Below are 23,896 nucleotides of genomic sequence, written 5' to 3' on the forward strand. Positions count from 1 at the left end.
GAAAAAAGAGGAAGGCAGACACACAGAGAGGTCAATCTCAATTTTCCCCGATGGCTACTACGTTGGGGCAGACTGAAGCCAGGAGCCTCTTCCGAGACTCCCACATGGGAGCAGGGGCCCAAGCACCCTCCGCTGCTTTGCTAGGTGCATCAGCAGGGGGCTGGATGGGAAGCGCAGCATCCAGGACTGTAAGGAGCGCCCTTATGGGATGCCAGCTCCACAAGCAGCAGCTTCCGGTGGTACACCCTGATGGTTGCTGTGGTTACCGGAGGGGGCGGAGCTTGCTTCCAGCCGGTTGGTCACACTGACCTCAGGCTGGAACCCAGGACAGACAGCAGAATCCTGGTGCGCCCCTGAGACAGCAACGTCCAACAGCAGAGAAGGGCCGAAGGGAGCCGCTTCGGCGTCGGTGTCAAGAGGGGTTTAAAACTCCCTGCACGTTTCATTTCCTGGCCTTTCTGGTCCTTTGCAACCCCTTCTCCATGTCTGTCTGTTCACTGCAAGGGAGAAAGGTCTGTGGCCAGAGTTCCCTTCAATAATGGCCGTCTCTGCTTCTCTATACTCGGCTGATGGTCGACGCACCTAACACACTCCCACAAAGGCCCCTTCACGGCAGCTTCAAGGGAAATACCAAATACCTCCTCAAACTCCTGAGTGCTCACCCCAAGTCAGGAGGTGGTGACACCCTCGGCTGGTGGTTAAACAGCAATGGTGAGGCCCACAGGGCCCCAGGCAGGCATCCGTGGGGCCTTGGCCTGAGCCTGCTACAACTGCGGCTCAGCTGAGCAGGTGAGTCACCCGCCACAGCATGACCTCAGTGGCACCTGCCACAGCTGTGTCAGGAGGGACACACCTTTCAGGTTTCTGCAAGTCCTCAGGCTGCCAGGCTGCCAGGCAGCTGCGTGTGCTGTGGAGCAAAGCCTGGGGACAAGCTCTTGCCACCCAAGGACGGCCCAGGCCAGGCTGGCAGGGTTCCTGGGGCCGCAACCCCTCTTCCTGCCTGCCAGAAGCCTCTCACTTCATCGACGCTCCCTATGTCAACTTGCCACAGCAGCAGCAGCGTGGGAGCTTGGTTGAGGTGGTAACCACGTCCCTCCTCTGAAAGGAACCCTGGACAGTGGGCACAGCCAGCAGCCTGCCCGGGAACGCAGGCGTGCTCACGGGCCCTGGATGGGCTTGGAGACTACCTGCCGGGAGAAGGGACCAGATTTTACTTCCTCATTCTTGGTTTACCTTCAGAGTGTAGGGACCCCTCAACCTACCCTGCTTCCCCAGCACTGCTGAGGCCTGCTAACTCTGGGGTTGGGCCAGCCCCAGGCTGAACTCCGCCTCCCCTTTCAAAGGAACCCAGATAACAGATAACCTAGCCTGGCCCTCAGCAGGCGGCTACCACACTACTGGAGCACACTGGAGCACAGGGCGCCCCTTTGGTTGGAGCTGGGTGCCACAGAGGTCACCTTTGCAGGTGGCAGATCTAAGAATCTCCGGGCAGCACCTCCCACAGGAAAGCACCGGTTCAAATCCCAGCTGCTCCGCTTTGGATCCAGCTCGTTTGTTATTGTGCTTGGGAGCAGCTGATGGTAGCCCTACCTGTGAGGGAGACCCAGATAGAGTCACAGGGCACCCTCAGACTGATCAGGGTCTTTCAACACTACAACACGGGAGAGCCTGGAAGCCAGACGGACTGTCACTCCTGTCAGGGATGGTAACCCTACTTCCCAGCCCGTGTACCACAGGCTCAGGCCTGGGGGACACCTCCGGGGACAGCGGGGGCTGGATCCTGTGCCACGCAGCGTCTGCTGCCCAGCGACGGTCGTCAGCTCTGCCTGTAGCAGCAGTCCCTTAGCTTACCCCAGAGAAGTCAGGAAGCGCTGGGCCAGGCGTCCCTCTCCGGGGCCAACCCCCTCCCTGTCCCTCTCGTGGGCCGCAGCCCTCCTCGTCCCTCTGCTCCTCCCCGTCCCTCAGCCGCACCTGCTGCTTCCCCACACAGAGTGGGCTGTGAGGGAGCTGCCCAGCTGACCAGGCACCTGGTCAGGTGGCACCTGAGGGAGCTTCATCCCATCTCATGTGTCATCTGCCCTGGCCCGCATGACAGCTGGAGGCTAAGGGTTGCCATGAGGGACTTTCCCCTTGGCTGTGACAGCTTTTCAGAATAACATGGGAAACTCTGGCCTGTCCAGTGGAGCCCACCACAGCCTGAGGGGGCAGCACAGCAGGATGCGGAGAGCTGGGCACGGGCAGAACCCTGAACCCAGGACTTCAGAGCCAAGCCCTCGGGGGATCCCAGGCCAAAACACCTGGCCTTCTTGTGACTTGCTCAGACTGACAACCTGTCTTGGGGGACGATGAGGAGGCGGGCTGCCCCAGGGAGAAAGTCAAGTGCCGGGGCCCCACACCAGCTTCTTCTTTCGGTTCCTCCTTTGCAGGCCACGAGGTCTGGTGAAGTGCCAACCTCGCAGGCCTCTCTGGAAGCGGAAACTGACACTCTCCTCTCTGATGCACCAGCAGCATCCCTGGGACAGCACCTTCTCGAAGGATCTTCTCTTCCTGCTCCCTGAGGGTAACCACCCCTCCACAGAGGCCTGGACTCTGGGGAAGCGGCTTGGGAGGGCATCAGTCTGGGGGGACCCCTGGAACACCCCTACGCACTTCCCTAGAAAGCTTGGGTTTCAGAGGATGCAAGGGGTTGCCCGGGTCGAGAGGGCCCAGCCCTGCCCCCAGCCCTGGCGCTCAGGTAAGCGGGCGCCTGGGTGACAGGTGCCCCATGACTCCCAACGTGACCCTGAGTGCAGGTGCCCCGGGGCCAGGGAAGGGGACCGTGTGGGCGGGGCCGGGCGCCGGGTCACCGGGCGGGGCCGGGCAGGAGCCGGCGGGACGGCCCCGCCCCGGGGGAGGGTCCGGGCGGGGCCGCCACCTTAAGGTCTCCGAGGAGTGCGTGGGCTGGGGTGCGGGGCAGAGGCCGGCGCGGGACCCGGGAGCTGGGATCTAGAAACCCGAGCGGAGCGGATCCGGGAGCTGAGCGGGAGCATGGAGTCGTCTGGCCCGGTGCGGCCACTATTGCTGCTGCTGCTGCTGCTGGCGGGCGCTGCGCGGGCCGCCCTCTACTTCCGGCCGGGCCAGACCTGCCACAGGCCGCTGCAGAGCTACCAGCTGTCGCAGCTGGGGCGCAGGTGGGCCTCCTCAGGGACCCCACCCCGCTAGGGGTCCTGGAGCCAAGGTCAAGCCCAGCCCCTTCCTCTTGGGGGCCTCTCTGAGGTCAGAGGGAGCCCTGATTGCGGGTGGGGAGTGCCACCTGACCACAGAGCCGGCCTGCCTGGCAGGGAGCTCTGGTCCCCTTATTTTGGGGGGTTCCCTGCCCCCTCCAGAGCTGGGTCTCCTGGGATGAGAGGGAAAGGGCACAGGGCTCCCACGATCAGCTTGTTGATTTTGGTGGCTCTCCAGGACGTACCCCAGGCCGCATGAGTACCTGTCCCCGTCGGATCTGCCCAGTAGCTGGGACTGGCGCAACGTGAACGGTGTCAACTACGCCAGCGTCACCAGGAACCAGCACATCCCCCAGTACTGTGGGTCCTGCTGGGCCCATGGCAGCACCAGTGCCATGGCAGGTGAGTAAGCCTGGGGTGCTGTGAGTGACCCAGCTGGTGGCCCTGGGCCTCGGGCACCAAGAGTGACACACTCCCTGCCCTCCCCGCACCCCCAAAGCTAATGCCACCACCTGACCATGAGCAGGGAGAGCCTTGTCCGGACGGGGCCACAGCCCCGGACCCTTTGCTCTGATGTGACTCCCAGCCATCTTCGTTGTGAGGTGTCTGGGCTGGGCCCATGGCCAAAGCCCCGTGCCAGGCAGCTGCTAGGAACCAGCCCCCCGTTTCCCCGAAGGCTGTGACTTAAGACTTCGGTGCAGAAGAAGAAACGGGGAAACCACGAGCCCCCGCACGTGTTCTGGGCACGCAGAAGTGAAACTGGTCGTCAGCAACAGCTCCTGATGGAGAGGAGTTCTGCCCCGGCCGCGCAGCCGCCCGCCCACCAAGGGGACTGGCTCGGCCTTAGCCTCCTGGCCACCGCCTGCCAAGAGAGAAAGCGAGCAGAGAGGTTGGCAAACCAGTCCCAGGCCCACCTGCCACAGGCAGGCCGAGAGTGCGGAGGGAGGGGCTGTCCCCAGGGGCGGCCCCCAGGCCGCGGGGGCCTGGCATCCGTTGAAGGGATTGGCGCTGAAGAGGCGCAGGGTGCTGTGATGCCTTCTGCCCTGCCTTTGGCGTCTTGCTGGTCAGACCCGTGTGCAGGTGTGGCCTGCTGCCTGGCCAGGGCTCCTCTGGGTTGTGTCACCTGCTGCCAGGTGGGGAGACAGGCTGTTTGTGAGACTGACTTACTGATTTGAAAGGCACAATTAGAAGGCAACAGAGAGAGAGAGAGAGAGAGAGAGAGAGAGCACTCTCTCATCTGCTGGCTCACTCACCAGATGGCTGCAATGGCCAGAGCTGGGCACGGGTCCCAAGCACTTGGGCCGTCTTTCGCTGCTTTTCCAGGCATGTTAACAGGGAGCTGGATCAGAAATGGAGCAGCCGGGACTGAACCGGTGCCCATATAGGATGCTAGCACTACCATACATGGTGGCTTTGCCCGCTGTGCCAACAATGCCAGTCCCTGACACTGAGGTCCCTGGTTGGGCAGTCAGGAGACTTGGCTAAGGCGTGAGTGACAGCTGGGAGGGTGCCTGCAGCTTTTAGTGGGCTGACAGTGTGAGGGCAGAGCCCAGCAGCCAGGGGGTGGTAGGCCTTTAGAGAGGAGCTGGGAAAAGTCCCTGGAGAATGCCCAGGAACGGACTGGCAGAAGAAGTGAAAGAGGCCTTGGAGCAGAGCCAAGGGTGGGGCAGTCACATTGGGAGGGGAACTAGAAGGGTCACAAAGTCTTATGGGCAGTCTGGAGGTGGGATGTGCATTTCTGGGAGGGGCTAGCCTGAGGCTCTAGGCCAGAGTGAAGTGGCCCTCTGGTTGGACCTCTTCAGCCCTCTGTGCCTTAGGCTTCTGGCACCTTCTACAGCAGCCCCAGCGCTTGCTTCCTCTTGGTTAAGACAGAAGCCTCCACAGTGGCTGCATGGGGCCAGGGCATCTACCCTGCGTTGTGGCAGTGCCAGCCTGCCCGCTTGCCCTGGGGTGGAATGCCCAAGCCTCCTGTTGAAGCCACCCCACATGCTTCACCTACTCGAGGTGCTCTCCCACCCAGAAAAAAGGAGCAAGGAGCCTTTGGCCCTTGCCAACCTTCCGGGAGAGTCCCTCCACCTCCACTTACTCCTCCCCATCCTTGCCACTCCATCCTGCCCACCATGCTGGCACTGGCTGCTACGCGATGCCATGGTCGCCAGAGTCACCACTGAGGGGGCAGCTCCAGCTCTCGTCCTTTGCTGTACTTAGCATCCATGCCTTGAAATGAGTCCCTCACCTGGGCCACACTCACCTCCACCTCTACTGCCCAGCTCTGAAGGGTCTGGCTTCCCACAAACCCAGATCTCCTCTGAGGCCTGCCTACCTGTGAACACATCGTGCGACCCAGCAATGGAGTGTCAGTTCTGCCTTCAGCCTAGTGCAGTGACAAGAGAGGCCAGCACCCAAACAGCTGGGTGTGGGGTTACTGACACCTGGTGCCACTGGGCCATGCGCCGGGGGGCTGCAGGATGTCCCTGCACCTGGGAGCTGCTCCCTGAACAGAGCTGCCAGGGTGGGGACACAGCCCTGGACAGAGCGGCTTCAGCAGCTGGGAAAGGGCCGGAAGTGTAGAGGACAGGGGATCGTGGGGCACCGAGAATGAAGAGCAGAGGGTGGCGGGGGTCCCTGCTGGTGCTGGTCCTAGCGTGTCCAGGCACCGGTCCTCTTTGTGGAAAGTCTACTGAGAGCAAGAAGAGGAAGGCTGTTTGGGGAGGCAAGTCCTACAGCAGGAAACGATGTGGCGGGCCTTGGCACCTGTGCCAGGGGCAGGTGAGGAAGTGATGTCAGGCTTGCACAGTGGCTCAGGAGCTGGTGGGAGGGCAGGGCAGGGGCTGTCCGCTGACCTCATGGCTGCTGACTCTCACAGATCGCATCAACATCAAGAGGAAGGGCGCGTGGCCCTCCATCTTGTTGTCAGTGCAGCATGTTCTGGATTGTGGCAACGCTGGCTCTTGCGAAGGGGGCAACGACCTGCCAGTGTGGGAATATGCCCACCGTCATGGCATCCCTGATGAGACCTGCAACAACTACCAAGCCAAGGACCAAGGTATGTCCTGTCCGTGCCCTGGGCTGACACCCCTATCCTCAGGTGTATGCGTGTGTGTTGCGTGGAGCAGGGGAGCTTCCCCATAGGGAGCAGGTGCTCCTGGCTCAAGCTAGCTCCAGAATAGCCTGTGGAATCCCCCCTGCTACCCTGAACCCACTAGGCCTGGGGAGCAGCATCTGGAGCCCATGGGCCTTCTTCAGGGGAACACACAGAACCTGCCATGGGGAGGGACCTCAAGGTATGCAGTAGGGGATGGGGTGTGGACCCCTCCTGGGAAACCCAAGGAAAGTCTAAATCCTAACTGCTAGTGGGTGAAAGCCTCCAGTCAGCAGGACAGAGGCTCCAGAGAGGTACCCTCTGAAGTGATGCCACCCCATGCCCGTGAGCATCTGCACCGTGCCTCTGGCTTTGTTGCCCAGCCAGGAGGAGTCCTCCACTCTGGTCTGCTGAGTCCAGTCCCTGGGTCCCAGAGCCCACCACAGGGACAGATGGAGAGGAGGGAAGGCCAGCAAGCACTCTGGACTGGTCAGGAGTCCAACGGGCCCCAAACTGAGGTCCCAAACTGATTTGGTTGGGTTGAGGCCAGGCCAGTGAAAGACGGCCGGAGCTTGTAAGAAACTTGCTGATTGGCAGTGAATGTCTCTGGAGCAACAATCGTGGCCACAGGTGCACTACTGTCCAGTTGTGCCAAGCACTGGGAATCTGGTTTCCCAGAGAACAGTTTATATTGACAACTTAATCTGTCCCAGGCAGATTTGGAGAGCTGACGTGTGGTGCTCCAAAGACAGGGTAAGGGGCCAGCACTGTGAAGCTTGCATCCTGAATCAGAGCCAGTGGTTCAAGTCCTGGCTGTTTCCACTTCCCATCCAGCTCCCTGCTCATGTGCCTGGGAAAGCAGCGGAGGACGGCCCTGAGTACTTGGGGGCCTGCCAGCCACCTGGAGGACCCTGATGGAGCTCAAGGCGCCTCACTTCAGCCTGGTCCAGTCCTGGTCACTGTGACCATGTGGGGGAGTAAGAGAGGATGGAAGATCTCCTCTCTGTCACTCTGCTTTTCACGAATGCAGGCTGAAGCCAGCAGGGGCTGGAACCTGGTGGTGGTGTCTGGGACCTGGTAGGGCAGAGAACTGCCTTGGGTCTCTTGAAGCTAAATGTTTGATAGCCTCAAAGCAAAATAACAGCAACCAAAAAGGCTTCTTGCGGGGGGGGGGAGGGAACCCTAAATATACTGGGCAATTTTCTAAAGACATTTTTTATTTGAAAGAGTTAGAGACAGACATTCTATCTGCTGGTAGGCTCCCCGGATGACTGCAAGGGATGGTGCTGGGCTGCTCCGGCCAGCTGTTGGCAAAATCATCATCTCAAGATCTGCTATCAGAGCAAAGCATTCAGCCAGGCTTCCAATGGGTGGGGCTCCTCGGAAGACTCACTTCCATGCTCTTCCCCTTGCTCCTCCTCAGAAGAGGACCCCAAATCTACTTTGCGCAGTTGCACCAGACTTTATCTGGTCTGGGGTTCCTTCTCCCTTTTACCCTGATTTGGGGTCCCAGTTTGGGGTTCCTTCTGTCTTATTCTGGTTCGCAGCTCCTTTCTCACCCTGGTTTGGAGTTCCTTCTCTCTCTGCTTTGCGGCTCACTCCCCCTTCTTATGGATAGTTTTTGAAGGAAGGGTTGCACCACCGCTTGACGGGATGACAAAGCAGTATTTACCAAGCGCCAGAGGAAAAAGGTGACTCCAAGGAGAGCAAACCATGGGAATACGTCGCAGACAGTTTCAACGAACTTCTGCGAGGCCTTAAGCTTAATGTCGGTGCCTTGTGAGTGGAGCAGATCTCGGATTCCCTTAATCACCTGCACTTTCGCAAGTTCTTGCTCCATGATAAATTTTACTTATGCCCCTGCAAAAATTTTTAAACTTGCCTCCAGACTTCCGGGGTCCCTCAGAATGTCCCTCGTGCCCCAGGATGGGTAGAAGGTCTGGGGATGAAATTAATTATGCCCCTCCAGAGTTCCAGGGGTCCCTCAGATTGTCTCTCGTGCCCTAGGACAGGGAGAGGGTCTGGGGATGAAATCAGTTATGCCCCTGCAAAATTTTTAAATTCTAAGCTTACCTTCTTAGGTCCAGGGGTCCCTCAGATTGTCCCTTGTGCCATGCCCCATGTTGGGCGCCATTTGCTGCGGCCAGCAGAGCCAGTAACGTGGACACAGAGAGGGTCTGGGGATGAAGCACTGACAGGAGACCAGTGAGCCCTTTATTACTCCCTTTATATTCTTTCCCCCCAAGCCCTTTAACCAAACAATAGGATGCCAATGAGTCCCATTAGACCAGGTGCTGTAGGTGCTCAGCTTAACCAGTGCTAATCAACTCTTTAGCCCACAACACCGGGCCAGGCCAAAGCCAGGGGACAGGAGCTTCTTCCAGGTCTTCCATGTGGGTGGCGGCAGCAGCCCAAGCCTTTGGGCCATCTTCTGCTGCCTTCCCAAGGGCATTGACAAGTGGCTGGGACTTGAACCAGCACCCATGTGGGATGCTAGCATCACACGGTAGTGTCAGCCTTCTGCACCATGGCTTCAGCCCCAGTAGGACTGTCTCATCAGCACCTGCCAAGAGGTGGCTGACCCTCCTTTCCTGGTGTGACGTGGGAGGAGCGTTCTCCTGCAGAGCCTGTGACATGATGATGGGTGTTTTTGCTGCCAAGGCCCTGGGAGGGGCTCCTGAAAGCAGCAGCAAGTCCACGGTGCCCAGTGGGACCCTTTCTGTCCTTGGCTCCTGTGCGCCGCAGGTTCCCACCACCTAACTTCCCTGCTTTCCCATAGAGTGCGACAAGTTCAACCTGTGTGGGACGTGCACCGAGTTCCACGAGTGCCACCCCATCCAGAACTACACGCTGTGGAAGGTGGGTGACTACGGCTCCGTCTCTGGCCGGGAGAAGATGATGGCGGAGATCTACGCCAACGGCCCCATCAGGTGAGGGGCTGCTCCCGGCTGCCACCGCCCCTGCCCGCGCCACGCCGCCCCTGCCAGAGCCATGCCACTGCCCCTGCCCGAGCCATCCCGCCCCTGCCTGCGCTGCTCACTGCTATGCCCCTCCTGGGAGGGCTGGGGACACGTGCACAGGCAGCCAGTGTGCTGCTTGCCAGAGGCTGGGGGATGGGCACTGCGACTTGGGCTTTCACAGCAGTATTTATTTTTTTACATTGTTTACATAATTGAAAGGAATGCATGCCCATGTGGGTCTCCAACGAGGCTGGGGAGGGTTGAGGCATGGAGGAAGGTAGATGGGACAACTGTTTCAGATGCTTTTAATCCTGTGTCCGCAAGGAGCAATTCTGCCCTCATCCTTATTCAGAGCAGTGTAAGGCCACTCTGCCAGCAGCGAGCCCCTTCCAGTGCCAGGGCTAGCTCCAGGTGAACCCCTTCCAGTGCCAGTGCTAACTAATACTTGCTCACAGCTGCGGTATAATGGCCACAGAGAAGATGGCCAACTACACCGGGGGCATCTACACGGAGTACTCCGAGAAGTCCTTCATCAACCACATCATTTCCGTGGCCGGGTGGGGTGTGAGCAACGGCACGGAGTACTGGATTGTCCGCAACTCCTGGGGAGAACCGTGGGTGAGCTGCCTTTCTCTCCGGCCAGCCCCTAGAGCAACTCCATGGATGCCTGGCCAGGACTGGCCATGAGCCGCTTGCTTGCTGCAGCCATTTCCAGCCACGGCAGGAGACTCCCAGGGCCAGCTCTGTGTGCCGTGGGGTCTTTGCTGCGCTCTCGGGCATGCTCAGGGGCATTTCTGGCCTCCTGGTCCTAGACGCCAACCTCTGCCAAGTGCCAGTGCCCCGGAGTGCGGGGCGAGGGCAGGCCTGCTGGCATTGGAGCTGCTGCTCCACCGCCACAGCGAACCACCTGCTTTGTGCCCTTCCCCTCCCCAGCCACCTCACTCCTCTTTCCTGTCCGTTTCGGGCCTTTCCCCATACCAGGTAGGTTTTTCAAAAGCTTTCTGAGTTAGGTCAAAAATTCGGGGGAGATAAATGAACTACTGCCCAAGTTTTACGACCTCGTATTAGCCATTAATAGTTTAAGACACGTGAAATGGGGGAAACCAGTTAATGTGGACGTTGTATTAAATGACTGCCAATGGCGATATTAAGGGGTAGAGAGTAAACATGTTTTGTTACATTAATTAGCTTTTGGCAGAGGGCCCTCGTGTTGAACATTAACCAAGGCAAGTATTTCACAAAAGAGATTTGGGACTGGAGTAATGGGAGGGGGCAGCCGAGGAGCTGGTCTCTCCTGCCCGCTGGCAGGCTGGGCCAAGGGGGGTGCAGAGCGCGAGGAGGGGCCGCACTGACCCCCCATCTCCTTCCCGCAGGGCGAGAGGGGCTGGATGAGGATAGTGACCAGCAAGTACAAGGGTGGCCAGGGCGCCAGCTACAACCTCGCCATCGAGGAGTCCTGTACCTACGGAGACCCCATCCTCTAGGGCGGCTGTGTGCGCAAGGGCAGTTGCTGGGAAGCGATGCCGTGAGCCCTAAAGCAGTGGGGCATCCTCTCGGGACGGGGCCAGGCTGGTGAGGACTGCGGGAGGCTGGAAGGAGGACCACGGGGCAGTGGATGAGCAGCACTGAGTGAGCTGGGCATCAGCTCAGACCCCTGCAGGGATGGTGCCACCAGTTGCCAGCCACCTGGTGACGCACCGTGAGACCCGGCACTGCGGACGGCAGGTCTCGAGAGAGAGAGCACCTCGCACCAGTTCTTATGGCACCTTGGGGGTCAACTGGGGGTGGGGGGGAGGTGCCATGGGCCATCTGACAAATAAAATGCCCAGTCCCACACGACGAGCCTGCACGTGTCTTATTTACACAAGGACACTGGATGTCGGGATCCACACTGCCCAACACGGCCTGGCTTCTTAAAAACTTTATTATTCTAGTAAATTAAAACAATCACAGCACAACATCAACTAACAGTTCACCTCGAAAGCAGTTCAGGAATCCTCTCACTTCGCATTCCCACCCCTTAGGGCTGCGTGCCGGCCCATCCAACAGGGACGGGGGTCCTGCTGCACACAGGCCGGGGCAGGACTGGACGCGGGCCTGGAGCAGCCGCTTTCCACTCCCTGCTGCCGGGAAGCCATCCGTGTCCTCCCCGCACAGCCCCACTTTCAGGACGGGGGTTTCACTGCCGCCTGTTTCCGGAGACTTCCCCAGCTCTGCAGGAGCGTCCCAACCCTCAGTTCACCATGATGAAGTTGGATTTGCAGTGGGCTGCAAAGCAAGGTAGAGTCACTGGGTAGAGGCAGGCAATGAACACGAGGCTGGCTGAAGCAGCCAGGAGCTCCGCACCGGCCTCACCTATGAACTCTGTCACAGGGTCATGTTCGCCTTCCGTCTTGATGGTGCCGGCAATGCTGTCATTCTCCAGGATGGGCAGGAAGAGCTGCACGAAGTCAGAGGTGTATGGAGGAGCGATGACATCCAGTACCTGCGTGAGAGCTCAGGCTTGCTCCTGCATCAGCAGCAGGTGCCACAGCCGGCAGTGAGGCGGCCCCCACCCCGCCTCCCGTGGCCACACCCGTGCCAGCACCAAGACCCAGGCTGGTGAGGTAGGTCGGACACACGACACAGCTCCCCCAGCCACACCAGCTGGCACTGCCATCACCAGGATGGTCAGGAAGCCTCAGGGACAGACCAACGAGACTGAGCCCAGGAGGGCACTGCAGTGTCATGGGAGGGAACGGGAGAGCGACGGTGCGTTGCTGACCTCAGTGACAAAATAGCGAATGAGTGAAATGTCAGTGTCCAGCTTCTCCAGACACTTTCGGATGTAACTGACAACAGGAAGTACATAACCTCGACTCAGCAGGTGCACCATCCTGTCCAGCAGGGTCTTCTTTAACTCAAGCTGGGGCAGAGGAGGCAGAGACAGCAGTGAGCACAGGCCACCAGCACGGGCCACCAGCACAGGCCAGCGCGGCTGGGGGAGGGGCCACGCACCTGCTCCATCACGTCGAGCTGTGAGTGCTCCGTCTCAAAGAGCTTCACCAGCAGCTGGAGCACCTGGGGGTGCAGGAGCTGGTGACAGGTGCTGATCTGCAAACAGGCCAGAGGGGCCGCGCTCAGCAGGGTGGGCAGCTCGCAGGGCTCACTCTGGGTGCTGTGACCAGACCAGCCAGCCCCTGTGTCACCCCTGCCCCTGTCTGCCTGAAAAGAACCGAGGCCTGGGTCATGCGGTCCATGAAGCTAGACCTCCATGGGACAAAGCTGCTCAACAGCTAGCGCTGGGACACGCATAGCCCCAACTCGCTGAGGGGCCGCGGGGTGCACCCACGTGACCTGTGTGCCGAGCAGCCATGCTCTGCGGCCCCCTCACCTCGTCTAGCAGCGCCAGGTGCACCGGAGTATGGTCGGTCTGCAGCTGGAAGTACCTTGGTTCTGACACAGTCCAGTCCACCCACTTCAGCACACCCATGGCCACCACTGGGAACCTGCAGCAGCAGAGCAGAGCGCTTCCTGTAAACAGAGCATGGAGCATGGTGCGCAGGAAAGTGTGGCCAGGCCAGGGAGCCTGACGTGCCCCACAACCAGGCCTGCCTGTCTGCTCGGCCAGCAGTCTCCTCTGAGTGTCCGCAGCACGCTAGGGCAGCAGCTCACAGACAGCCTGGGTAAGGAGCAAAAGCTCAACCCGCAGGTCCCTTGAGACCTGGCTGCTGACCCCAGAGGACACAGCCCTCAGCGAGTGGGGTGGCCCAAGCACACACTTGCCTCAGTAGTCTGCCCCCCTGGTCTCCATCCCTAGTACAAGCCAGCTGGAAACAGACCTGAGGCCTAAGACACCCACTGGCGGGCCAGCCGTACCCACGGGAAGGCCTGCGCACAGGCCACCTCCCACCTGCAGTCTGTGTGCGTGTTCTACGTGCACAACAACCAGGCCTGCCACCCTGGCTTGTCCTCCTGTGCCACTGGTTTTACTGATTACATTTAGTGGTAAAATTTACCAGGTACCCCCCAAACATTACCAGCCTGCTAACACTGTTGGAAGTTCGCCCTACACAGTTTAAAAAGAAAACGACCGTGTGTCCCCGAGCTGTCTGCTATGTGAGCGTGAGCGGGGGCCGCCTCCTCGCACCGGATGCACTGGTAGAGCGTGCTCAGCTCGGCCACGAGCTCCGAGGCGCCCTTGTTCTCGTTGCAGCACAGGTTGTGCACAGTCTCCACGGCCTTTGACGTGGACTTGAGCTCGTCCTTGTTGATGCTCACCCGCTTGTTCTGCAAGCACAGAGTTGGGCAGATGCAGACGGGCCGCCAGCCCTGCTGTCCCGGCGGTGGCCCTGGTCACTTCTCCCTGCAAACCATCTGCCCTCACAGTCGCCCGGGGCTCAGAGGCCAAACCCCAGTGAGACTGGCACTCGCCTTTGCCTTAGGGGAATCCATTTCACTCCTTTGGTCATCCCCCCATTGCAGTTTGCACAAGTCGGAGATACCCTGTTCTGTGCAGTGACAGGAGAAGCTGCTGACACCAGGCAGGCTCGAGGGTTTCCACAGCCTGACGTCCCCAGTCACAAAGCACAGCACAGGCATCTCCCCCAAGTCCACACGTCCTGGGCCCCGATGGAGGGCTTGCGTCTCCCCACCCTGGGCACACACGCCCTGGGCTCCGATGGAGGGCTCGTCTCCCCGCCCTGGGCCCCCATGAAGGGCTCATGTCTCCCCGCCCTGGGCCCACATGCCCTGGGCTCCAATGGAGGGCTCATGTCTCCCCACCCTGGGCACACACGCCCTGGGCCCCCATGAAGGGCTCATGTCTCCCCGCCCTGGGCCCACATGCCCTGGGCTCCGATGGAGGGCTCATGTCTCCCTGCCCTGGGCACACACGCCCTGGGCCCCCATGAAGGGCTCATGTCTCCCTGCCCTGAGCCCACACGCCCTGGGCCCCCATGAAGGGCTCATGTCTCCCCGCCCTGGGCCCACATGCCCTGGGCCCCAATGGAGGGCTCGTGTCTCCCCAGCCTGGGCCCACATGCCCTGGACCCCATGGTACCTTCTTCCAAGTCTCCACCACACTGGCCGCGTAAGCCAAGATCTGGATGTATTTGTGCTTGTGGTCCTGGTTGATCCGGGCCCCTGGCTTGAAGAGGGACTGCATGAACAGGTCCAGGAACGCCGGCACCCGGATCTGAGGAGACACGGCAGGAACAGGATGACCCCACCCCCACGGAGCTCCACACTACAGCACATGAGAGGGTGGGAACCTCTTTACTCAGCCCCTTGATGGAATCAGAACACTTTTGGGCCTCTCAGAACTGACCCTGCTGATGGGCACCGGTGTCCCCTCTAACTGTAAAATCAGAAGCAACTTACGAGTTCCACGGGCGGGGGGTCCATGCTGGTGAACATCTTGAAGAGGACAGTGATGTCGGCAGGATTCAGGGCCCCCTTGGACAGCATGGCCCCCAGAGCCTGGCAGGCCCTGGGGTAGGAGGCCGCTGTGCCCAAGGCCAGTGTGATCTGACTGGCATCGTGGCCTCTGGATGGAGAAACACAGCCTCTCGTTAGCATGGCGGCTCCCCCGACCTACGCTGAGCGCCCTGCCCTGCTGGTACCCAGCTCTGTTCACAGTCCTGTCCTTCATAGCCATGACTGACCCATGCAAGCCACCTTAGAGAAGACTCAACTACACACTGCTGACTCGGTCTCCGGACCCCACTCAGAGTCTGCCAGCAGAAGAAAGTTAAGAAGAGCTAATCCGTTCTGTAAGATATGGGGCTACCACGGAACAAGTTCTGAACAGCCAGTTCAAGTCTACAACCTGACCTGATACTGATGAGTCCTCACATTTGATAACACAGGGGACAGAAAACCATCAAGAACCTCACAAGATCTTCATCCAGCCCCACTGGATAAAGAGCTTAGCCAGGTACCACAGAAGGAGCCGGAAGCTTTGGCCATGCAACTCGAGCAGGCTGGGGTGGGTGCTGGGGAGCTGGGAGTGATGGAACAGTCAGAGACAGAGCCTCACTTCTCCTGGGCAAAGCGCTGGACTTCCTGAGCGATCCTGCGCACGGCAGAGCCGCCCTGCTCCTCCTGCGCCAGCACGGACATCATGGCCTGGGCAAACAAGTAAGTGTGTTCCCCGTGGCACACCATCTTCTGTAAGAGGGAAGAGACAAGAGTGGCCTTCACTCTCACAGCACTGGCCAGGCAACCAGGCAACTCTTGGGTCCCAGCCAGGGCAAGAACTCTCCAGGAGGGCATCTGCTAACCCACACTCCTGCAAAACACCAGTGGGGAACCTGTTTTATAACCTCACTCAAAATCGACTTGACACTTAGCCCAAGACAGAGTGACTGGATTTTGAGTCACTCTGTCCTGGCAGCATAGAACAGCGGAGCTCCTGGGTCTTACACTGCAAACACAGGGAGGCAGGCCAAACCCAAACCCCAGAGAGCCCCTGCTCCCGGGACTCACAGCAAACTCAGGGAGGTTTTTCTCCAGGTTTTCTTCTCCTCCATCTAAAATCGTAGCGAGAGAGGTGCGGAGGACTCTGGAGAACACTTCCAGCTGCTGGCATGCCGTGGACACGCTGGTGATCTCCCCCTGGTACCCCGCGTCGGAAATGAGCTGCCACATAAACACAGGAGGTCAAGGTGGTACACCAGGTGCCCCCACGTGGCATCCACGCAGGGCTTGGCAGTGCATGTGGTAAACAAAACACACGCAGCCTGGCCTCAGGTGATCAGCAGCAGCCATCCAGGCCACGGCCCAGGCTCAGCCCCCCACCTTGGGCTGCTTGTTGCAAGGGCAAAAGGCTCCCCAGGTTGGGTTCTAAGCTGCTCGTATGCAAGATACTGTGAGGACACCGTGAGGGCATCCCTGCTGAGAGGCCAGCACACTCAACACCAAGATACTGTGAGGACGCCGTGAGGGCATCCCTGCTGAGAGGCCAGCACACTCAACACCAAGATACTGTGAGGACGCCGTGAGGGCATCCCTGCTGAGAGGCCAGCACACTCAACACCAAGATACTGTGAGGACGCCGTGAGGGCATCCCTGCTGAGAGGCCAGCACACTCAACACCAAAGCGCGCGCACACACACAGATGCTCTCTACACTTACCAAAACGCAGCAGTGCAGCACTTCACAGGGAAGACCAGGGAGGGCCTGCCACAGGGAACAGGCTCGCCCTCCCACACGGGACTGTCTCGGACAGCTCCAGAACTCTCCTACCTTAACAGTGAAGTTGAGCATCAGGCAGTCCGGGTGGGCTTCAGCCAGTTTGTAGAAGAGATCCCTCCAGGTGGTATGTGCGATCATCTGCTCTAGCCAGGCTGGGGTCTGCGGCCAACAGCAAAGAGGCCTGGTGTGAGCTCAGGTAGTGACTGCCACAGACACTCCCCAGGACATTCTAGCTCCAGCCGCCCAGGAGTGTCTTGCACCACAGGAAGTAGACCAGGCATGGTCACAGCCACACAGATGCTGAGAGCAGAACAGCCCCTGGACACATGTGTACCGCGCAGCTGAACCACACCAGCATGCTCAGACCACGTGGGCTGCTTGCCCACGGCAGGGTACACAACTCAGGCAGTTCTGCCCTTCATATGCCACAAAATCATCGCTTAGCCTCCTGCTGTGTGACTCAGGTGCCACGGGCACTGGGGCCCCACTGTTCTAATGGGCCAAGGCCAGGTTCCCCATGGCTACTGGCCAGTGACCGAGCACAGCAGGCCCCAGAGGACACCTGTCTGGCGAGACGTGGCAACTGTGGCCAGACAACTGCCATGGGCGCTGCAGCCAGAGGCTCCGCCGGCCTTCCAGGCTCGGGACCTGCATCCGTCTCCCCCAGTCCTGCAGGCCTGTTCCCATCTCCCCCCACTGTCCCCTTCGGGCTCAGCGCTGCTCCTCTCAGGACACACACAGGACCATCCGTGCAGAATGTGTGTCCCCTTCCCCAAGGACAGCACTTGGCAGGCTGCTCTGACCCCATGCGAGCCCTCTCCCACTCAGCTGCAATACCAGCTCGCATGCAGCTCCCACGGCAGGCCACACCACACTGCACACCTACAACCAGCAAAACGCCTGGGGAACCAGCGGGAAATGGAGAAAGAATATTCCTCACCTCGCCTTCTTCAGTAAAAATGGAATCTGCTTTGCGGGGGTCAAAATGTTTGATCAATAAACTCTTCAAGTGGTTTTCCACAGTTTCCTGAACCTGCATTGGCTCAACACCTGAAAGAAACGGCAGCAACAGGTGGGCACTGGCAGCCCCCCCTCACTGGATTGCCCGAGCAGACGTCAGGTGTACGGGAAGCACGTACAAGCATGGACCACCGTGTGGGTTCGGACTGCCCGACAACAGTTACTGCCTGTATCCACACTGAGAGTCCGAAGGCAGAACAGGACCTGTCCACAGGGAAGGGGCGGCGGCATCCCCACAAGCTCCCTGAGGACGAGGGCAAATGCTAAACTGGACAGCAGGGAGGATGGACACACAGCCCTGCCCAGAGGCAAGCAGGTGCCAAGCACAAGCACAGCTCAGGCCCAGGTACCACACAGCAGCCAGTCACTGCTCCCAGACAAGACTTGCTCCCCTGATGTCGTTGGCACCAGTTCAGTAGATCTACTGGGATCACATTAGCTGAAAGCCACAATCACAGCCCGTGAAAAGGATGCCCTAAACAAGCACTGAATAATCCCCTACTTCCACAGCATACTTAGGGAACAGCTCCATGACAATCACATTTGCAGGCTGTCTATAGATCTCAATTTTGAATCAAAGGCAAGAATCAAAGATGGGTAAAAAGGCTCCCATCTCAGCCTGAGTGCCCAGGCTGTCCCCGCACACCTGTCTGGATGAGCCACTCAGCCAGCAGGTTGACGGTCTGGGCCACGGCGGTGTAGTTCTCCGACAACAGCTGGATGACATTCTCCGGGGACCCTCCTGCCTGGAAATACCTGGAGGGGCAAAGAAGCAGCTGTGGTGCTGGGCACAGAGGGGGCGAGGGGCCCGGCTTCTCCAGTGAGGTTGAAGCAAGGGGCTCTCAGTGACCTCCCACTCCAGTGCCGCTCTTTCTGGGTTGCTTTCAGAACCATCAGGGGGTGACCTGTGCCTACTGGCCTGCGGAGTCCTTCCCCACACCTCACCTACCTCTTCAGGGTGTTGAAGATGGAGGGCTCCATGATGTAGTCACGGGTGGAAAACTTGTGCAGACATTCCTGCTGCACCTCCGCGTCATCCTCCCCCTCCCCGGAGTCATCTTCCTGCTGCTGCTGCTGTTGCTGCTGCTGCTGCTGCAAAGGCCAGGACACAGGCATCAGCTCACCTCCGAGTGCAACACTGCCACCACACGGGCCCATACCTCCGAATGGGACGCTGCCACCACACGGGCCCATACCTCCGAGTGGGACGCTGCCACCACACGGGCCCATACCTCCGAGTGGGACGCTGCCACCACACGGGCCCACACTCAGTCTGTGGACGCTGTCACCACTCGGGCCCACACTCAGTCTGTGGACGCTGTCACCACTCGGGCCCACACTCAGTCTGTGGACGCTGTCACCACTCGGGCCCACACTCAGTCTGTGGACGCTGCCAATACACAGGTCCACACTCAGTCTGCGCATGCTGCCACCACACAGGCCCGCTGCAACCCTTCTCCAACCTATCCCACACACTTTATTTTCTACAACTCTCACGACAAGCTCATGAACTGGGCTAAAGGGTGATGAATAGCTAAGAGAATGGCATCTGGGGAGCTGTAACTGAGCGGCGGCAAGTCAGGCTACGATCTGGAAGAGCACCACTCATGTCCTGGCTGCTCTGCTTCTAGGCCCAGTTCCTGCCCATGTGCCTGGGAAACAGTGCAACGGCTCCAGCACTGGTACTACAAAGTACAGGCTGGAATTCGGGGCTCCTGGCGCAGCCCTGACTCTGGCCATCTGGGAAGTGCAGCAGATGGAAGATTTCTGTCTTCCTCTCACACCGTACCGCCCACCCACACCAGCTTTTCAAATAACTTTAAAACCTAAAAAAAAAAAAAAAAAAAAAAAAAAAAAAAGAAGATGTGTCTGTCTGTACGCGTGCAGGGGTGAGGGGTCCTGAAGTCACACCTAGTGGGTGTGAGACCACCGTGCCCTGTTAAACTAGACCACAGCCACAGTCATGGACTCCTGAGGACCCGTTTCTTCCTGTTTAGTGAAGATAATAACAACACCAACTCCCACCTTGTGAGAATTCTGACAATTCCACAAGCTGATTTTTGAAGAGCCAAGCATAATCTCTGAAATCCAGTAACAGCTAGATAGATGCTAACCCTGTTTTACCCGTGTCACTTAGTGTTTTGCAACATACAGCAGTGAGGAAGTGCCCACTGCAGGCATCTATTTACTTCTGGAAAGGGAAGACCCATAACTTGTCTGGCGGGCTTCCAGGCCCATCTGAGTGAAAACAAGTTCAGGGAGGTCACAGAGCCTCCAGGCAGGGCAGGCCTCTGCACCTGCTGACCACCACCTGAGGATGGACTCTGCCTGGGCCCTGGCCTGTCCTGCCTTCACATACTGTTACCCTAACCACAGGCACGCACACTCTGTACATTGTAACTCAACGTGTGCCTGTTATCCAGGGAACCCAAGAAAACATTCAACAAGACCTGGTTTTTTCCATCTAAGGAGTTCACAGACTAGCAGCAGAGACCACTTGCTGGCCACATCACCAGCTAAGAACTGGCCCAGGACCAAATCCAGTCCACCCCTTATTTTTGTAAATAAAGTTTTACTGGAACATAATCACACCTGTTCTACTACAAACTGTCCACAACAGCTTTCCCCTGTGCTCAGAAGGAAGCAATGAGAGCCTGAACTATTGGTCCCCGGTCTGGACTAAGATGCTAACGTGTTGCTTGCTGTGCAGGCTGTGGCGGAGGGGGTGTCCACCCTGACTTCAGACCTGCAAAGGAAACCCTGAGGTTGGACTTGACCCAACTCACTCTGTGGTGCCTGACTCGTCCTTCCCTGGGTCACACCAACACTGCTGCTACTCCACTGCTCAGGGACAGCTCTCCCATGAGCTCCAGCCCCAAGTATTCCAAGCCCGGACTCATTTCCATAGGGATGTTCACAAGAGCCTACAGCACCTCTGGGCCAGGGCCAGCCTCACCTTCTTGCCACCTGTGACCCAGAAGTCAGGCAGGCAACTGCCAGGTCTCTCCCACCGGTGCCACCATGGCCCATCATGAAGACCCACCACTTCCAGCCCCCGGCTATCCACCCAGGCCAGCCCTTCCTTCCATCTTGTGTTGGGGAAGCCTGCAGTAGCAACATTCCCTGTCTGTCTCGCCCCTTCCTTCCAACCATCTCCTGCGCTGACACCACGCCACTTCCCTAGGCCATGTATCAGCCCTCCTTCTCCCCAGGGAGGAAGCACCCATGCCGTAGCCCACCTCACTCCACGTGTACCCTCACCTCTGGCAGGCTACAGCCACCCCAATCTACCTCCTTACACATCACTGTGCCTGCAGGAACCCATGCCGTACGGTATCAAGTGGACGGCACTGGGCCTCCCGTCTCCGAACCCAGCTCAGGCCACACTTCTGCCTCCTCTCTCCTCTCCCTTCACCTAGCAAAGTGAATGTTAAGTGAACACCTGGTCTACCCCATCCGCCGCGGAGTGCTCACCCGTGGGGTCCCAGCCTAGCTCTGCTCGTCCTAACCACATAAGCTGAGGGATTGACTCTGCAGAACGCAGCAAGGACAGACTCGGCGGCCCGCAAACACACCCCGGCACAGCGCAGGATGTGCAGGTCAATGCGACAGTGCTGCAGCTGTACCCAAGGCGCTTCGAGCAGCAAGACGAGTGAGCTCCTAACAGACTGTGCAGCTCACACCTGCACCTCCTTGGTGGTCAGCAGTCTGAGGAAGCAACAATGGAAGAAAGGGACAAGGGTTCGAACCCCACTCCTTCTTCCTTCACCTTTGGAAACCTGCACAGGCCCCAAAGTCACTCCGCCTTCACTTCTCGCGATTGCAGGTACAGAGTGTGACCAAGCAGGAAAAAGCTACTGGCCTTAGCACTCAGCGAGTTCCACCACTCTCCGCACTCAATGCAGCCACACGACAGCACATCTACCCCCGTCACAGCCCACCAGGATGCCACAACGAGCCCCACTGGGCAGGCCTCACCCCTGAAGACCTCACTGGGCGACAATCACTTGTCTCTCGAATGCTCACTGTCACCACTGGCCCTGCTCAATGACCTCACCTTACCTTTTTTCTCTAAAAGTCCCCACTCCTCAGGCACACCAAGTGTTTCTACAAGTCTGCAGCGCACACAACGGAAGGATGAGCTTGTTTCAGTGCAAGCTGTTTTTGAAATGCGAGTACATGAGCAGCTGCAAAATGTTCACATGGCTGCAACACCAGACCCACAATGAGAGTGGCCACCTAAGTCCCAACGCTCCAGGGACACAGCACACAAACCCTGGTGCCCAGCTGGAATGCCTGGACAGCCCCTGGCTCCCGGCTGCAGCCTGGCCCAGGCCTCACTGCTGGGAGCTTTCACGGAGTGAGCCAGAGGATGGAAGAGCTCTCTCTCGCTTTCAATCTCTGTGTCAATTTGCCTCTCAAATGAACATGTAAGTAAATCTTTATTTGAAAAAAAGTTCACAGGAAACATTTATTATGAAAAAGTATATATGAGCTCAATATCTTGCTCCGAAATAAACTCATCTTTGAACTCCAATTTCCATGAACTTATTTCCTGTCACAAAGGAAAATCCGCCCCGCGCTCCTGCCCCAGCTGCTCCGCTTCCCACGCAGCTGCCCGCCTGGGGCCTGGGCACCCCGCACCCTGGTGGAGGGTCGGCATGGGGCTCCGAGCTCCTGGCCCTGCCTGGCATGGTGACCAAACCACGGACCCACGCAAGTCTTAGGGGGTGACTGAGTCTGGGATAAACGGACCGGCTTCTGAAGCCCCCTTTTCAAGGGAGAAAAGCGTCCTCTCTTCCACCCCAAACCCAGAAGGAGGTCAAGGCTGCTATCCCGCGCAAGGAGGGGGAAATCGCCCCACGAGGGCTCCAAGAGTTCGGTTTACAAAACAGTAAACACAGGGCAGAGAGCCGAAGTCTCGCTGCCGTTCCCCTCAACACCGGCTGGGAGTTTCTGAGTTTTATTTTTGCTTAAAAACGTGCGCCTCTGGGCCCGAACCCCCGGCCCCAGCACTGCAGGACACGGCGCCCAGGTCCACGAGGCGCCCGAGGGACAGCGGCGGCAGCAGCGCTGGGCCGGCAGCCAGGCTCGCCGGCAGAGCCCGCCCCCGGCCCCGGTGTCCCGCCAGCCAGGGGCGGAGGCCGGGGGCCGGGCAGCGGGCAGCGGGGCGGGCAGGCGGCCGCGCGCGGCGCTCGGACACGGGGGCGCGCGGCCGCGCCCAGCACCTGGCGCCGCGCGGGCTCGGCGGCGGCGGGGAGACAGGCGACCCCCTCACCTGGCCGCCGTCCGCCTCGTCGCCCCACTCGGCAGCACTCGCGAAGTAGTCCTCGTCCATGATGGCGCCCGGCCCGGCCCCCGCCATGCTCTCCCGCCAGCCAGCGCGGCGCCTGCGCGCGGACGGGGCGGCCCTGGCGCACGCGCGCCCGGGGGCGGGGCCTGCGGGGCCTGCGGGGCCTGCGGGCTTCCGGGTCGGGGCCTGAGGGGAACGCTGCCGGGATGGAAGTTTCTATCGCCAAGTCGCCCGGGCCCGCGGAAATGTTTGCACTAACGTTACCGTTGGTAAAAAGTACTCAAATGTAAACATGCTCATTGAGTTGTTGCTCCCCAGACACTCTTAAAGGCCGCTGCGTGTAGATGGCTCCCCTTGTGCGACAGGCAAATGTGGCGGGAAGTCGGGGTCAGGAGCCACAGGGTGTGGCCACCGCTGGGCCAGACACCTGCCCTGACTTCGCACGGGGAAAGGGCCCGAGCGGCCCTCCAGGGGGACGTCCACACCGCGAGCCTCCTGAGTAGAGGACCTGGGACGACCGCAGGCCCAGCCAGGGAGGTCCGGACCGGGAAGAACATTCTAGGACACCGGTCCTGGTGGCTGCCCCCCAGGGTAGAGGGAGTGTGGGTCTGCCTTTCCCGCGTTCCTGCTTTGATCCACTCCCTGAGCAGGCCCGGAGTGAGCCTCGCTCTGAGGGAGCTTGTGGATGGGGTAAGCGAGAGGTGACAGTGGGGTGAGCGAAGACCTCACAGGCCAGCCGGACGCCCGGCGATGGACGGCTGCAGCGTGGCCAAGCCCCGGACAGGGCATCTCAGAACGGTGGGCCGAGGCCCGGCCTGTGTGCTTGGGACAGAACAGCACCAGGCAAACCTCGGAGGGGCCGGGATGAGGCGGGCAGGAGGGCCGGATCCCTGCAGGGAGTCAGGCAAGGTGAGCAAGGCAAGTGGCAAGGGGTGGAGCTGGGACGGCTGCTGTGATGGGGGGCAGTCCGAGGTGGGCAAGGGTCAGGTTCCTCCGGGGATGAGATGGGGTGCCAGCAGAGGACTCAGGTGGCAGCCTGCAGTGGATCCCGCAGCGGCTCAAGTTGATGGTCGGCTTGTTCGGGCATGATGTTCATTTGTTTTCTGAAGACACAGCGAAGAAGAGATGGCTGTTAAACTCCAACCACCACTGCTGGGCTTTG

At 59.4% G+C, this 23,896-nt stretch overlaps 2 protein-coding genes across 3 annotated transcripts; one reads left to right on the forward strand and one right to left on the reverse strand.

Annotated features, from left to right (window-relative positions):
- The first annotated feature begins 2,883 nt into the window (after nt 1-2,883).
- CTSZ (cathepsin Z) lies at nt 2,884-10,825 on the forward strand. Its single transcript, XM_004585935.2, has 6 exons — nt 2,884-3,170; nt 3,442-3,605; nt 6,070-6,249; nt 9,065-9,215; nt 9,701-9,863; nt 10,619-10,825. The coding sequence occupies exons 1-6, from the start codon at nt 3,028-3,030 to the stop codon at nt 10,727-10,729; spliced, it is 912 nt and encodes a 303-aa protein (XP_004585992.1). The 5' UTR covers nt 2,884-3,027; the 3' UTR covers nt 10,730-10,825.
- Nucleotides 10,826-11,424: 599 nt separating this feature from the next.
- NELFCD (negative elongation factor complex member C/D) lies at nt 11,425-22,850 on the reverse strand. 2 transcript variants are annotated; one of them, XM_058679712.1, is made up of 15 exons: nt 22,720-22,850; nt 18,391-18,512; nt 18,088-18,197; nt 17,362-17,471; nt 16,473-16,580; nt 15,714-15,866; nt 15,265-15,395; nt 14,607-14,772; nt 14,287-14,421; nt 13,375-13,514; nt 12,619-12,733; nt 12,243-12,338; nt 12,010-12,150; nt 11,601-11,730; nt 11,425-11,513 (listed from the first exon to the last, which is right to left on the reverse strand). In XM_058679712.1, exons 1-15 carry the CDS (start codon nt 22,804-22,806, stop codon nt 11,479-11,481), a joined length of 1,779 nt encoding a protein of 592 aa, XP_058535695.1. In that variant the 5' UTR covers nt 22,807-22,850; the 3' UTR covers nt 11,425-11,478. The 2 variants fall into 2 exon arrangements, with proteins under 2 accessions (XP_058535695.1, XP_058535694.1); XM_058679711.1 differs by having other exon boundaries at nt 18,391-18,533; nt 22,720-22,804.
- Nucleotides 22,851-23,896: the final 1,046 nt, after the last annotated feature.

This window comes from Ochotona princeps, chromosome 22, assembly GCF_030435755.1.
Source record: "Ochotona princeps isolate mOchPri1 chromosome 22, mOchPri1.hap1, whole genome shotgun sequence".
In the NCBI taxonomy this organism is placed as follows: domain Eukaryota; kingdom Metazoa; phylum Chordata; class Mammalia; order Lagomorpha; family Ochotonidae; genus Ochotona; species Ochotona princeps.

Coding starts and splice junctions, on each gene's coding strand:
- CTSZ (XM_004585935.2), top strand. CDS start 3,028: ATGGAGTCGTCTGGCCCGGTGCGGCCACTATTGCTGCTGCTGCTGCTG. Junction 6,250..9,064: donor CTACCAAGCCAAGGACCAAG/GTATGTCCTGTC, acceptor GCTTTCCCATAG/AGTGCGACAAGTTCAACCTG. Junction 9,216..9,700: donor TACGCCAACGGCCCCATCAG/GTGAGGGGCTGC, acceptor ACTTGCTCACAG/CTGCGGTATAATGGCCACAG.
- NELFCD (XM_058679712.1), bottom strand. CDS start 22,806: ATGGCGGGGGCCGGGCCGGGCGCCATCATGGACGAGGACTACTTCGCG. Junction 15,396..15,713: donor AAAACCTCCCTGAGTTTGCT/GTGAGTCCCGGG, acceptor TCCCTCTTACAG/AAGATGGTGTGCCACGGGGA. Junction 11,514..11,600: donor CCCTGTGACAGAGTTCATAG/GTGAGGCCGGTG, acceptor CTTGCTTTGCAG/CCCACTGCAAATCCAACTTC.